Source organism: Aythya fuligula, chromosome 3, assembly GCF_009819795.1.
Source record: "Aythya fuligula isolate bAytFul2 chromosome 3, bAytFul2.pri, whole genome shotgun sequence".
In the NCBI taxonomy this organism is placed as follows: domain Eukaryota; kingdom Metazoa; phylum Chordata; class Aves; order Anseriformes; family Anatidae; genus Aythya; species Aythya fuligula.
The window spans coordinates 41,482,459-41,496,925 of NC_045561.1; the positions used below are offsets into that span (position 1 = coordinate 41,482,459).

The window sequence follows — 14,467 nt, forward strand, 5'->3', positions numbered from 1 at the left end:
ACAAAATATCAGAAACATACAAAAAACATACATTTTCTGGCTTAAAATGGCTTCATATGCTTCCAAATTTCTTTTGAGTACTGTGTCAGAAGTTGAAACCAGCTTCATGGAATAGTCAGTCTCAGCTGCTAAACAGGTTTGTTTGTTTTATCTTTCTATTGAGTGGATGAAAAAGCTTTATTTTGGGCCTCCCTGTAATAGGCCTGTGAAAAGTGAAATTGCCTGTTATAAATTAGTGTGGCATATTGACTCAGAAAGCTCAAAGCTTCAAATCTTCCTTTCTACTAACTGAACAATTTATCTTCTCACAATACTTTGCTCCTTATTCAAATTAAGTGTAGCCTCTGAACCTGTAACCAAAGTTCTACCTCCAAATGTCAAATAAGTCAAAATGTTAACACCTCTCTCCTTTCTTATCAACCTTTCATTAAAAGCCATTTCTTCAGATACCCCAGGAGGCTCTAACTCCAATATTCTTTTTTCTGGAGTAGTTGAAAGCAATTCTAAGCAGCATGTGAAAATAGCTTTACATACTTCCCACAAATGGTTTGAGGAAACTGGCAAAGATGTCATACTTTCTCTAGAAAATACATTGCTAACACTTTGTCAGAAATTTATCTAAAGTTACCTAAAGGTATGTTTCTGTCAGAAATCATGTTTTGTTCCTGAAGTCTTAAATTTCTGTAGACTGACTGTGATATCTATAGATAATGATGTTACTTAACTACCTGTAATTTTTCTGTCACATCGTTTCATCTGTAGCAATTTATTATATATTGAGAGCAAGAAATCTCACACAGATACTTTTCCAATGAAACAGGACTTCTATTAATATTCTGTGGTTTTTTTTGTTTGCTTTTCTCTATGCCTGCTGCTGTGCTTTTCTAATGGAATTTTAATGCTCATTTTGAGTGCTGAGCTAGAATTATAAGAAAAATGGTAATTTCTGATTAACTCTAGGAAAAGGTAGAATGTTTTTGTTTCATTGTTTTAAAATAATGGACCACGCTCATTTCTTCTAAAATGCTGAGTTGCTTTTTTCTGCCAGTGTTCTACAATAACTTTATTGTAAACTTTTAGCCACCTTAGTATTTATTAATACTTATTAACAAACTGAAGTTTGTATTGAAATGAAACACATGTAGTGCATTCCTTTCTCAAGTATAATGTGAATACTCTCCTCTGTATTCTTCAGCTAGTCAGTTTGCAGATGCTGAATTTTTCTTTTGGGGGTGTTATGCCAAGACACAAAACTGTCAAATCCTCATTTTCATGCAGCAGGTTATTCAACAACTACTGACTTTCCCTCTGCATTATGCAAATGATTTCTCAGCGTCAGTACAAGGTAGTCCTTTCCCTTGTGTTTAAATGGTCTAAATGCAGTACACAAGTCCTGTCTGTCTTTCTGAGCTTTGCCTCTGAAAATGACTTTGTTACACTTGTTGTTTACCGACTGGATTATCATAGTATGTAGCATCGTGTACAATGGGGTCATCATATGGGGGTCCTGTTGGAACAGGACAAAGAAACAGTCCCTGCCTTGGAGGATTATGCAATTTAAATGAGAATGCGTGCATTCTAACGGGCAATTCAAGAATGCATGGATGTGTGACAATTTCTGAGCCTATAGATATGACTGCTTTTTTGTAGGGTACTGATATTGGGCAACTTGCTTGGTAAGACCACTGCAAATGAGTTCTTGGTTTTCAGTGAAACTTGCTGCAGTGTGATAGTTAAGTACTGTAACTGAACATCCTTCTGTAAAGACTAAAGCTGCTTCATTTGTGCTCTAACCTGGCCTCTCCTACTGCGGTGGTTTTATACAGGTGGGCAGCTGAGCTCCACCACAACTACAGTCTTGCTCCCCCTCCTCAAAGGGAAAAAAACATGATGAAAAGGGCTCAAGGGTTGAGATAAGGTCAGGGACATCACTCAACAATTATCGTCACAGGCAAAACAGACTCACTGTAGGGAGATAGTAAGATTTATTGCCAATTACTAACAAGCTAGGGAAGTAAGAAAAATTAAAGAAACGAAAACCACCTTCCCCCTCATCCACCCTGTTCCACCTCTTCCCCCTGAGCAACATGGGAATTGGGGGCTGCAGTCAGTCTCTGACGCTTTGTCTCCGCCCCTCCCTCCTTCACAGTCACTCTCTGCCCCTGCTCCGCTTGGGGTCCCTCCCATGGGATGCCATCCTTCCCAAACTGATCTTGCGGGGGCTGCCCACAGGCAGCAGCTCTTCAAGAACTACTCCGGATATTGGTCAGTACTACAGGGCCCATCTGTCAAGAGCACACTGCTCCAGCATGGGCTCCACATGGGCGGCAGCTCCCCCAAGCCTCCTGCTCCTGTGTGGGCTCCTCTCCACGGGCTGCAGCTCTGGCCTGGGGCCTGCTTCTGCGGGGGCTCTCCATGGGCCGCAGCCTCCTCCAGGCCACATCCACCTGCTCCACCGGGGGCTCCTCCACAGGATGCAGTGTGGAGATCTGCTGCGACCCATGGGCTGCAGGGGGACAGCCTGCTCCACCAGGGGCCTCTCCACAAGCTCCTGCACATGGAGGACCTCCTGCCCTCCTTCCGCACCGACCTTGGGGTCTGTAGGGCTGGTTCTCAGTCCTCTCTCTCCCAGCTGCTGTAGTGCAGCAGTAGGTTTTTTGTGTTTTTTTTTTTTTTTTTTTTTTTTGTTTTGTTTGTTTGTTTGTTTGCTTTTTTTCTCCCTTTTCTTAAATCTGCTCTCACAGAGGTGCAAATATCACTTATTGGCTCAGCTCTGGGCAGCAGCAGGGCCCTTTGGAGCCTGCTGAAACTGGCTCTTATCTAAACTTGGGCAGTTTTTGGATTCTCCTCACAGAAGCCACCTATGCAGCCCCCTGCTACCAAAACCTTGCCAGGTAAACCCCACTACACCTACTGAACAGGTTTTAGTGGCTGGGGTAAAGTACATGTCATACAAACAGCTTTTTACTCCTACTTTGTAAGCTCTTGAACTGTGCTGGATACGGAAAGTGTTATACAAAATTTACCTGTTTTTATCTGCTGACTGGTATTTCTTGATTGTTATTATCTGTATCATTATGTATTAAAGACTCTTCATTCTCAAAGATGGAATTGGAATAAATATTCTGCATTATCATTTTTTTTAAGGATAATGATTTTACAAGAAAATTGTAATTACTATGAAATGTTGCAGGAAGAGAGATAAGTACATCTAAATACATGAAGATAGGAAAATGTCTTAGTCATATGGTCTGCCATACTTCTGTCCTGAAGAGATAATGTACATGCATGTAAACTATGTTCTGGATGTAATTTTAGTCTCCCTGTAGGAAACAGATTACTTATAGCTCAATAAGTAGGATTCTTTCTAGTTTTCCTTCCCTCTGACATGTAGATTCACGAATGGAAAGAATGAAAGGGAACAAAGACACTTTGGTGGATTCTGTTTATTTAAAGTTTTCACTGACACAAGAACTTGACTGACAGGTATATGGTTTCTATTTGCACTTAATAAAGAATCAGACTGCCAAAAATGATACTGGTTTATGATAATTTGTGAGGAGTTTTCTTCTTTATTCTTTCTCATGGGATAGTGCTTGTACATATTCTTTTAACCCTTTCCTGGAAAAATTCTGAGTTTCATGTTAAGATGTTTCCTCTTTACTTCATTAATTGCATTATAATTTAGGCCTTTGCATATTTTTATGAGATTCCATGATTTCAGTTAAAATAATACAACTGGATTGGAATGGTACAATTGGAAGATTCATAGTCTGTGTGTCAGTGGTAGTTTTGCTGTTGATTTCAACATAATTGATTTCACTCTGCTACTTTACATGGTTCCACCTGAGCAAGATATAACTTCAAGTCCAATTTTACGGTTAAACTCTGCATAAGCTGCATAACTGAAGAGTTCACAATAGAGCTCCAAGAATAGCAGGCTATCTACTGTCTAGTTTGTTCAGGATATTGAGCTAACCTTAATGCATCTCAGTGTCAACACTTGCACAGAATCATCTAGGTTGGAAGAGACCTCCAAGATCATCTAGTCCAGCCTCTGACCTAACACTAACAAGTACTCCACTAAACCATATCACGAAGCTCTACATCTAGGAAGAGAAGTGCTAGAACTTTGTGATAGGTGTTTTCATATGATGAATTATAAGAAAGAACATATCGATTTTATAACTGTGTTTTTAGTACCATTTCATAAATGAATATAGTATATTTTGAAAGAAAAAAAAAGTAGTGAGTTTAGTATTTAGTAGTTGGAAGGTGCGGCTTATTAACAGATTAGCTTTTCCAAAGACAAGGTGACATACAGGGCATCTTGACCTTAGGACAAACAAATCTGATGTTTTTGAGGGGGCCTGTTTTTTACTCTTAAACCTTACAGAATTGTTCCTGTAGATATTGGGAATAATTGTATGCTTTTTTTAAAAACAAAAATAAAACCCATCACCTTTCATTGAGTAGCGTAGAACAAGTGCAGAATTTGAAGTTCTATTCTTAAGATCCAGTGCTCCAAAATCAAATGTTGCATCTGTCTCCATACTTACATCTACCCGCCAGTTATTTCTTGGAGGAGAGAACTGTATTTGAAGAAGTGTGTGGTTACCACTGAATCTGGCAGCTGTCCCAAAGTAGTGCAACTGCACTGCTTTAAGAAATGTGGTCTAATACCACTGTTCAGAATCATGTAGGCTGGTGTCACTCTTAATTAGTTTCACCCTCTCCTCTCCAGTTCCCTCCCGCCCCCAAAGTCATCTAGGCTGTGGCATGATTATTACTAGATTATTCTGTAGGTAGGTACACTTCTGTAACTATCATTTCAACAATCACTTTTTCTTCTTTCACATTTATCTTGCAACTGAAGATGACAAATTAAAGAAAGACAGCACAACAAAGGAAGTGTACAGCAAATATTGCATAGCAGCTCAGATATATTTCCGTTAATCAAATGAGAGGCTTCCCATCTTTCTTTTGCCTCTTATCTATGTCTGCATATTAATCAAGTGCCTGAAATATGCATATGAGAAGTAACCATTTATACTGTAATAGTTGTAGCTTTAATTGTAAATTTGATGTATAATAATCGGAACCATTTTTTTTCATGAACTGTGCTCATAATTTGTTCATTTTATTATTTCCAATCCATTTTCCACAGCTGCAATCTGAATAAGTGGCTCAATTATAGTTACTGTTATCCTTTAATATTCACTGAGTCTCATGGAATACTTTGAAAGAAATATTCTATTTAAGAACAATTATGCTTAAATATCATGGTTTTCTAAAGACATTTGCATGAAAACAAACGCTTGAAGAGCTTATCTTCCTTTTCTATACTCCTATCTAGAGTAATAATTCTCCTGTGACATAATCAGCTGTCATATGATGTGATGTCACAGTTCAGTGTGACCAGAATTTTCTGTCTTGGTCACACACTTGAAAACCAATAATAGCCCTCATTTTGCCCAAAATTGAGTAATTGAGTAAAAAAAAAAAAAATTGAGTATCTAAATAATGATTAAAAAAAACAAAACTCTCTAATGCAGTTGTTCTTTAAAAATAAACTGAAAAAAGTTTATTTAGAAATTGCCTGAACAAAACTTTGTATGATATTTCCTGGTTTTCAAAAATTACTTTTTTAATTTTTTCTTTCACTGAGCAAGGTTAGTTTTAGGAAGTAATACTTTGTGACAGATTTGTTCAGTGGGTTATCTGATTGAGAATTTGTGACAATAACAATGAATTAAAAACTACATTTATTTCTCCTTTGCATTGGTCATTTTCGTTGTTCTTAAAAGGATGGACCCAAAGGCAGAATTTTCTTGCAGACCTCAAATTCCCATAAAGTAGCCATTGTGTAACTATTACTTTGCTATATCGGCAATATACATAACACTATTTCTTGATGTATTTCTCTTAAGAATGGAAACTAACCAGGCTCTGAGCACACAGAAAATGCTGTGCAGAATGAACTGAATGCAAATGAAATGTCTGATTTTTAGGTTTTGGTGTACTTTTCTTGCCTATACTCCTATTTTATCAAATTGTGCTTCCCATTTTTTAAGGTTAGTAGAGCTTGAGAGTCAGTTTTTACGAATTGTCGTCTTGATAAATAGTAGAGATTAATGCTTTCATCTGAATTATGCATCCTTTTTAGGATGATAACATTACATAATAATAGGGGCAGATTTCCAAATTCTTGATCAACAAAATGACCACAGAAAGACTTCTTAAATAATTCATTTCCATTTATCAAGACTGACGTGAGGCAGGGTTACCCAACAGCCGCCTTTTGACAGGGTAGTCCAATAGTACTCTTCTTATTCATTGCTCTGTTACTGGCACAGGAACATTTGTGGGCATAAATCCAGGTCCCCAGGAAACTTGGAAGCTTTCCATCTTAAAGAACTGTAACTGTGGCTAACAAACCAGCTGCTGTATTGAGCTCAGAAGGAAGTCTTTGTAGCAGCGTGGAAGGAACTTAAGATATTTGCATAACATCCAGCAGCCTTAGTGGGAAGGGTTGGCAAGAGCACAACAGCAGGGTAGGCGGCATCCAGCTTTTTATCTTTTTACTGTAACTGTCAGTGATTCCATTCTTAAATGCTAGGATGAGAAGAAAAGAGCAAGAAATGAAGAACTTGACCGAAAGGACTATACAGAGAGGGGTACTTATGGTCCTGTTGACAAGACAGCATTCTTTGTGGAAGTAATAGTTTATTAAACTTGGCAAACAAAATCAGTTTATAACATAGTATCACCATCTATAGGTGAATGTTTGTGAGTTGCTAAATTCAGGTGGAGAGAGAAAAACATTAAAAAGTACGAAAAGGAAAGAACATAGTGCTATCCAATAGAATAGGTCAGCTGTCAACCAAAGCATGCTGCTGTACTGACTTACAGGAATTTATAGGAATGGTCAGTACTAAAGTACATACGTTTTAAATTAAGAACAGGCTTCAGATGTGTAAAAAAAAAAAAAAAAAAAAAAAAAAAAGTTTACTAGTATAGCTTAAATACATTGTATCACTTCTTTAAATATTATTTCCAATAAGTTGTCAATCTAGAGTTCTAAAACAGATGTAAATTTGGTCTTCTGTCACACAAGCTTTACATAGCAAAGAATAACTGTTGCTTTACATGCTACTTCGTACATTGTACTTCATTTTAAAATATTCAGGTCATACTTCACAAAGTATTTCAGGTGACACCACTGGAAAAAAGCCTTGCTTTCCTGTTGCCTTCAGGTTCTCTCCTGCTATGTACAAATACAGCAGTTTGTGAGGCTGAATAGTAAATCACATTATGGATTTGGAATGGAAGTAAATGGGGTGGTAGTGTTTATTTATTGCTCTTTCTTTTTTGCCTCCCACCATGTCATATCCAAATTAATTTCAACCTGGATTATGTTCCTGGCCTGAATCACCTCTCTTGCACAAGTGTTTATGATGGAAAAAGGGTTAACATGGAAAAAAAAGGAAAGAAATTTTTGCAGGATAGCCTTTTACAGCCTTCCATGTATTTTCCCATTTTGTATGAGTTTATTTTTTATTTTAAAAATAAACAATATTTGCACGGAGTAATGAATTCTATGAATTGGTTTGTGTAGGTAAAGGCAAGAAGACTAGAAGATGTAATTTACCGTAATTTAAAAAATAAAAAATAAATATTAATCTTCATTAAGCAGTCCAATATTTTTCCTGATTTGTGAAATTGATCTCTTCGTTTTCATTACTTCATATTCTTGCAGAATGATAAATAGGATTCTGGAATAGCTTAGTCTTCCTTCAGTGTTTTTATGTGGTAAAGTTGAATTATGTAAAATTTTTTCTGTTTATATAAATATTAAAAAAAAAAAATGCTATCGACTTGTCATGTGAATCCCACAGAAGCTTGCTTTTATTTCACCTCTCCGATATTACTCGTGCCACAAAAATGTTAAATATATTTATTGGTATTTTCCTTTTTGTTATATTTTCATGAGTCTGTATTTAAAAATCCTACCTGCTACTTCTGAAAGATTGTTTTTCTGAACATGTCAGTTGTTTAAACAATTTTTAGTCGTATGAGGAACCAAAAACTGTAGTTTAATTTCCATCATTGGCCATGGAACAGGAGTTCTGAGGAATGTCTGTGTGGTGACAGTAAGCTGTGATACGTTGTTGTCATTCTTGTTACCTGTTCCTGATAAGAGTCACAAAGAAACCCTGCTGTTCAGAGCTACTGTAACTCTAGCTTGGATTTTAACCACTTTCACTAGAAGCATCTTCAAGTTCACTGTATCAAGCACACCTTTCTGTGTTGTTTTTTTTCTTTTTCCTGTCAAGCAGAAAAACTACTGTCAAATTTCAATTTACATCCCTGCCTCACTTTTTTTTTTTTTTTTTTTTTTTTTTTGAGAATTTTTGTGGCATTAAACGTAAGGGGGAAAGAAAAAATTTTCTGAGTTCCTCTTACCATCTCATATCTTCACTGAAGTAAGGGGAGAATTCATATTTCAGTCTAACTTAACCTGATTTCTTTAACTCTCATAAACGAATATTATACTTATATGCAGCATCTTAAAAGATCATTATGTTGCCACTTTTGTTTCAAAGAACACATCTTTTAGTATAGTTTTATGTAATGGGTTAAAGCATGGGCTCTGCCTGCAAATTAATCTTCACAGCATGAATCATGGTCATTCTTAAGACCATTATAGCCATTTGAAAAAATGTATTTGTTTCTGTCCTAGCAATTCCAAAATTGTAAGTGACTTAACACTTACCAATAGGCCTATTCTCTTCTCTTATTTGTGGAAGGCAGCAGACGTTCTCTACTACAGTAGCTACATTAACAGTCTAAATTTTTCAGCCAGAGGAATATAATGTAACAGAAGCAATTCTAACTTTTCTACAGTATAAATAAAGGAATGTAAGGAAATCTCTCTTTGGGAAGGAAGAAAAATACATTTATTCACTCCAGAGAGTTTACTAATCCTTAAAATGTTCTTTTATACAGGATATTTTTCTTTATTGAAGGCCCTATTTCACATATTTTGCTTACATTATGTAGCAGTCTTGCCTTGTAACTCCTATATGTGTTAGTCTGTTTCAAGCAAGCTTGAAAAAGATGTCTGAGATGGCTGTGTTCTTCTTTCATGTTCTGTAAAAAAATAAAAAAAATAAAATAAAAAAAAGGTGATTAAATAGAGAATAGGCATCAAAGTTGCTGTCAGTATTGAGAGAGAGGGGAAAAAAATTGTATATGGCTACTATGTTTGGCAGAACCTAGTATGTTGTTCAGTGTGCATGTACTGGTTGGCCCATGAGCATACATGCAGGTCCAAACTACTCACATCTTATGGGAATCATTGGGGAAACTGAGATTTTTGTATTTGCTGGGGTTTAGGAGGCAAAGAATATAAAACCAGAGAAAGCAAGTCTCATGGGTTCCAATTTCATGGGGTGTTGTGTATGTACAAACAACATTGAAAGCTTACCGTTGTTGACTATAAACTTTTTAATACGCTTTATTTTATTTCTTTTACAAACAGATAACAGAAATTTGCCTGGATTAATGCTGAACTGAATGCATCTGAACTGAAGGAAATGTTTTAAGATTGGTCTCCTGCCAGGAGTTGTACAGAAATGGTGCACTGAGGGTTCTGTTGCTTCTGAGAAGACAGTAACTGCATATTTATGCTGCAGTTTACTGGTCTATAAAAAAACAATGTAATAATAAAGCTAACAGTAAATTTATGTAACACTAGTGGTTCCCCTCCCCCTGACTGGACATGAGTGATCAAAGGTCTTTGCAAGAAGATAAGCACAAAATTAGCAGAACTTCCTCAAAGTTCAGGGAGTCTTCAAGAAGCATGCAATCTGATGATTATTTTGCAAGAAAGCTTAAAGCTTTGAATGGTAGCATGGGTCCTCCTGTTTCTTCAAATGTATCTAGCAAAGCTGAAAATAATCAATCAAATGGTACACCAGCTGTGCCTAAAATGGGTGTTCGAGCAAGGGTATCTGAATGGCCGCCTAAAAAGGATTGCTCTAAGGAGTTGAGTAAAGCTGCTTGGGAAAGCAGATCTCCAGCTAGTTATGAAAGCGTTGGATCAGTACATCCAAATGGACAAAATGACCAAACGGAAGGGCAGCAAGAAGAACTAGAACTGGAATTTGCAGAGGGAAAATATTCTATTGGAGATCTGTTTGTTCATTCCCCTCAAAGAGGACTTCATCCCATTAGGCAAAGAAGCAACAGTGACGTGACGATAAGCGATATCGATGCTGAAGATGTGTTAGACCAGAATGCTGTTAACCCAAATACTGGAGCAGCCCTTCATCGGGAGTATGGAAGTACTTCTTCAATTGACAGACAAGGCTTGTCTGGAGAAAGCTTTTTTGCAATGCTAAGAGGATACCGAGTAGAAAACTTTGAACATAAAACCCTTGCTCCATTTGGATTTTCTGAGTTTTTCCACTGTGATCCTACAGTTTCTCCAAGTCTGCATGCTGCTGCACAGATTTCCAGGGGAGAATTTGTCAGGATTTCTGGTTTGGATTATATGGATAGTGCGCTGCTTATTGGTCGAGACAGGGAGAAATCTTTCAAGAGGAGGCTAAAATCAGAAACAGTAGAAACATCTCTATTTAGAAAATTGCGAACAGTTAAAAGTGAGCATGAAACCTTTAAGTTTTCATCTGATCTGGATGATAGACTCGACAGAAATGTGCGTTCTTGGAATTGTCAGAAGTGTTTTGCACATTATGATGTTCAGAGCGTTTTGTTTAACATCAATGAAGCAATGGCTACCAGAGTAAACGTGGGAAAAAGAAAAAATATAACCACTGGGGCTTCAGCTGCATCACAAACTCAGATGCCAGCAGGCCAAACAGGAAACTGTGAATCGCCTTTGGGAAGCAAAGAGGATCTCAATTCAAAAGAGAATTTAGATGCTGATGAGGGTGATGGGAAAAGCAATGACTTAGTACTGAGCTGTCCTTACTTCAGGAATGAAACTGGTGGAGAAGGAGATAGACGGATTGCACTTTCCAGGGCAAATTCAGCATCTTTTTCTTCAGGTGAAAGTTGTTCTTTTGAGTCCTCTCTGAGTTCCCATTGCACAAATGCTGGTGTTTCAGTACTGGAAGTACCAAGAGAAAACCAGTCAATTCACAGAGAGAAAGTGAAGCGTTACATCATAGAGCATATTGATCTTGGAGCGTACTATTACCGCAAGTTCTTCTACGCAAAAGGTAAGTTTTTGTAATGCAACTGATTTGAAGTGTGCATGCATTAGATTTTTCTTGCTTATTAATTTTTTTCTTCTCTGTAGGAATACCTAAGTATTACCAAGGATCTTGAAAATCTTTACTAACATTAAGCCTCTTAATATCCCTCTGTGAGAGCAAGACCACTGGGTTATATATAAAACTAAACAGTAGTTGTCTAAGTTAATGAAGTGTGGTTTCATTTAGATCAGTAGGTAAATTAACTTCTCTGTACCAAACTTTCTTGGAGGTCAGGAGGAAAAGATAACACTTATAGCCAGCAAATGTATTGGAAATACTGATACCTGGAGTGGAAATCAATATTTCTTAAAAGGTGTTTCCAAAAGAGGAGGTTTTATTATTGAGGCAATTCATTGCCTTCTAGATTCAACTGTTGTCTTGTGTCTTTGGGGCCTTTCATACTGTACACACATATGTATGCGTACCCATTAAACAGGGAGCTTTTGATGGTATTTAGTTTTTGAGCCTAAATAAGGTTGTCTTGTGACTTTCTCATAGCTTTTTATCCTGTTCTTTTTGGATATGTTGAAACTGCTAAACAGCAGGGTACCCTTGTGAACTGAATAACTAACTTGGTTAGAATTGATATTCAGATAAGAGATTTCTTCTTTGACCTACTTTGTCTGTATTCAGGACTGCATCATGCAGTGTGTGCCCAATCCCTGTTTTTGTGGGAAGGAGAACCCCAAACTACCTCTGTAGCCTTTCCATATCATGAGTTGTAGCTCAATCTTTTGGCTGGTATTAAAAGAAAAAAAATGTTTCTGTCCTTAAGAAGAGTGTTGGCTACTGCCTGAGCCTTGCTGAAACCATGCTTACTTTGCCTTCTAACTCTATTTCAACAGCAAGAAATGAGCACTGTGCTTCTTCCTCCTGTGACCCTTCACAAGGGACTTGAAATAGTGTCCAATACAGTTTCACAATATGATAGAAACCTAGAACATATATCCTGTAAAAAACAAACAAACAAACAACAACAACAACAACAAAAAAGCAACAATGCATTTAAAAGAGAAGGAAGAAAGAACCTTGATCTGTGATGCAGAAGGAAGAAAAAGGTCCATAGCTAAGCAAGGATGGGCAGTAAATGGGCAGTAAATTCAAAGGTACAAAATGAATTTTAAGTTAGGTTGCAAAGGGTCAAAAAATGTTGAGGGAGTCAGAGTGGAAGAGAATGAAGGGAAACTGAGAAAAGGGTGGTATGTTTTTTGAGGGACAGAGAAGAGAGAACTGGCATAGATGGAAAAGACTGATGAGGATTAAGCCAAATAAAAGAGGACTACTTTGTGAAATGCTTTTATGAAGGGGGAGTTACAGGTTCCAAAAGGCTGACCATATTTTTTGTGTGTGTGAGGAAAAATCCCAGTGGAGAGAGAGAAAATACAAAGAGAAACCGCTTTAAATAAAACTAATGACCTTTCTGGAAAGTTGATGCAAATGTAATTAGCTCTAATTAATTTATGTTCTTGTGTTAGGTACATATGAACTCTTGACAGAAATAAAGTATGTTTATGTTAGTATAGCATTAAAAACTTAAGAAATAGTATCTAAGAGTTTTATCCCACATAGTCCCAATTAATACTGGGAATGTAAATTGTTATTGTCCTTGTTGTTAATTGTTCTGTAGGTAGCATTCTTCAGGAGTAAATATTGTGATGCGTTTAATATTCAGTTATAAGCTGTCACCCTCTTACCTTTATAGCTATCTGTAAGCCATGCCCTGTTCCACATATTTTTTTATAGAGCTGTTAACAGAAGCTACCCGAGAGAAATCTGTACTGGAGAAACTCTTTAGGAGTGAGAGTGAGCAAGTCAAGGCAAACAGCAAAAACTCAATTTTCAGTATCAGTTATCTGAAGGGATCGGGCTTTTGGGAATCTCAAGATTATTTCCAGCTGAACATAGTTTTTACCTAAGCAAAGTTTATTGTGGGTAGAGAAAATAAAACAGGCATTTTGCCTTAGGCAACAAAATGTCTTGCTGCTGTGCTGATCTCCTGTGTAAGAAAAAGTGACATTTATATGCATACTGAGTCTTACTTGATGCTATTCCATGACAGTGAGCTCTTCTAGCTGACTGTTCATTGAATTGTAGATTTAATAGCATAGTTGAATTTAGCAAAATAATTGTGGAAGGATGAAATGAAAATTTAGCAAACAATAGTCACTTGTATATAGAGACATATGCAATGCTACTGATTTTCTTTGCCTTTAACAAGATATCTGTGAAAGAGAAGCAACTTTCTGCATATTTGATTTAGTTCACAGTTTTGTAATTGGCACTTGTCAGCATACAAGTTTTATTTCTGTTTTAAGATGCATGGAAGAAACACCCTGGCATGTGTAGCACTAATTATTCCATTCCCTTTCAAGAAATGAGAGATTTCAAATTCAGTCTTCTGAAATGAGCCCCAGTTTTATACTGCATATTTATAAGCTTTGTAACTATTGTTAAAATCAAATCCAACAAGACTGATGTAAAATATGTTAATGTTTATGGAAAATATATTCTCAGTTTCCAGTTAAGGTTTACAAAAGCTAAAATATTTAATCTTTTGGTTTCGATTTATTAATGGTGTCCTTTGGTGAACTACATTTTTGCGGGATAGAATGGGATGAGAAGAGGAATTGTGATTTTTATTTTTTTTAAGGATAGTTGAAATGTCATCATGAGTTGTCCTTTTCCTCTTGTGTGATTTATCCTCATAATACCTCAAGACTTGATGGTTATTACCGTGTTTTTTTTTTTTTGTGGAATGCTTGCAACTATTTCTTAATGTTTTTGTATCTGTGTGCTGATATCAAACTGAAAATATGTCCTGAAAGCTTATCAAGCTTTTATGCTAACTCAGTCTTATATAGGTGAAACCTTCTGATTAGAATGAAAGTTGGAAACTATTCCTCAAAATAAATAAGTAAAAAATAGGAGTATTTTACTGTCTCACTTTAAACAGCTAGAAAACAGAACTTATTTTCCTCTTTTATTTCCAGTAGACGCTTTTAAATCAATAAATAAATTCAACAGACCTTCATGAGTTTGATATTAAAAACCATCAAATAAAGCACCAACCTTGTATTAAAAATGTTTTCTCCGCATCCTGCAATATCTGTACTGTTATTTTTAAATTAACTTCAGTTTCTGCAATTCTCATTCTTAAAAATATTTTATCAATTTTTTAATGT

The 14,467-nt window shown here is 36.5% G+C and overlaps 1 protein-coding gene across 6 annotated transcripts in view; it reads left to right on the forward strand.

Annotated features, from left to right (window-relative positions):
- Positions 1–14,467, forward strand: part of SIPA1L2 (signal induced proliferation associated 1 like 2) — a 135,993-nt gene that overhangs the window by 41,103 nt on the left and 80,423 nt on the right. For all 6 annotated transcript variants that reach the window (XM_032184245.1, XM_032184248.1, XM_032184249.1 and 3 more), the window contains one exon: positions 9,545–11,249. In XM_032184245.1, the coding sequence (XP_032040136.1) occupies positions 9,785–11,249 (1,465 nt within the window). In that variant the 5' untranslated portion in view covers positions 9,545–9,784. The remainder of the gene's footprint in view (positions 1–9,544; positions 11,250–14,467) is intronic.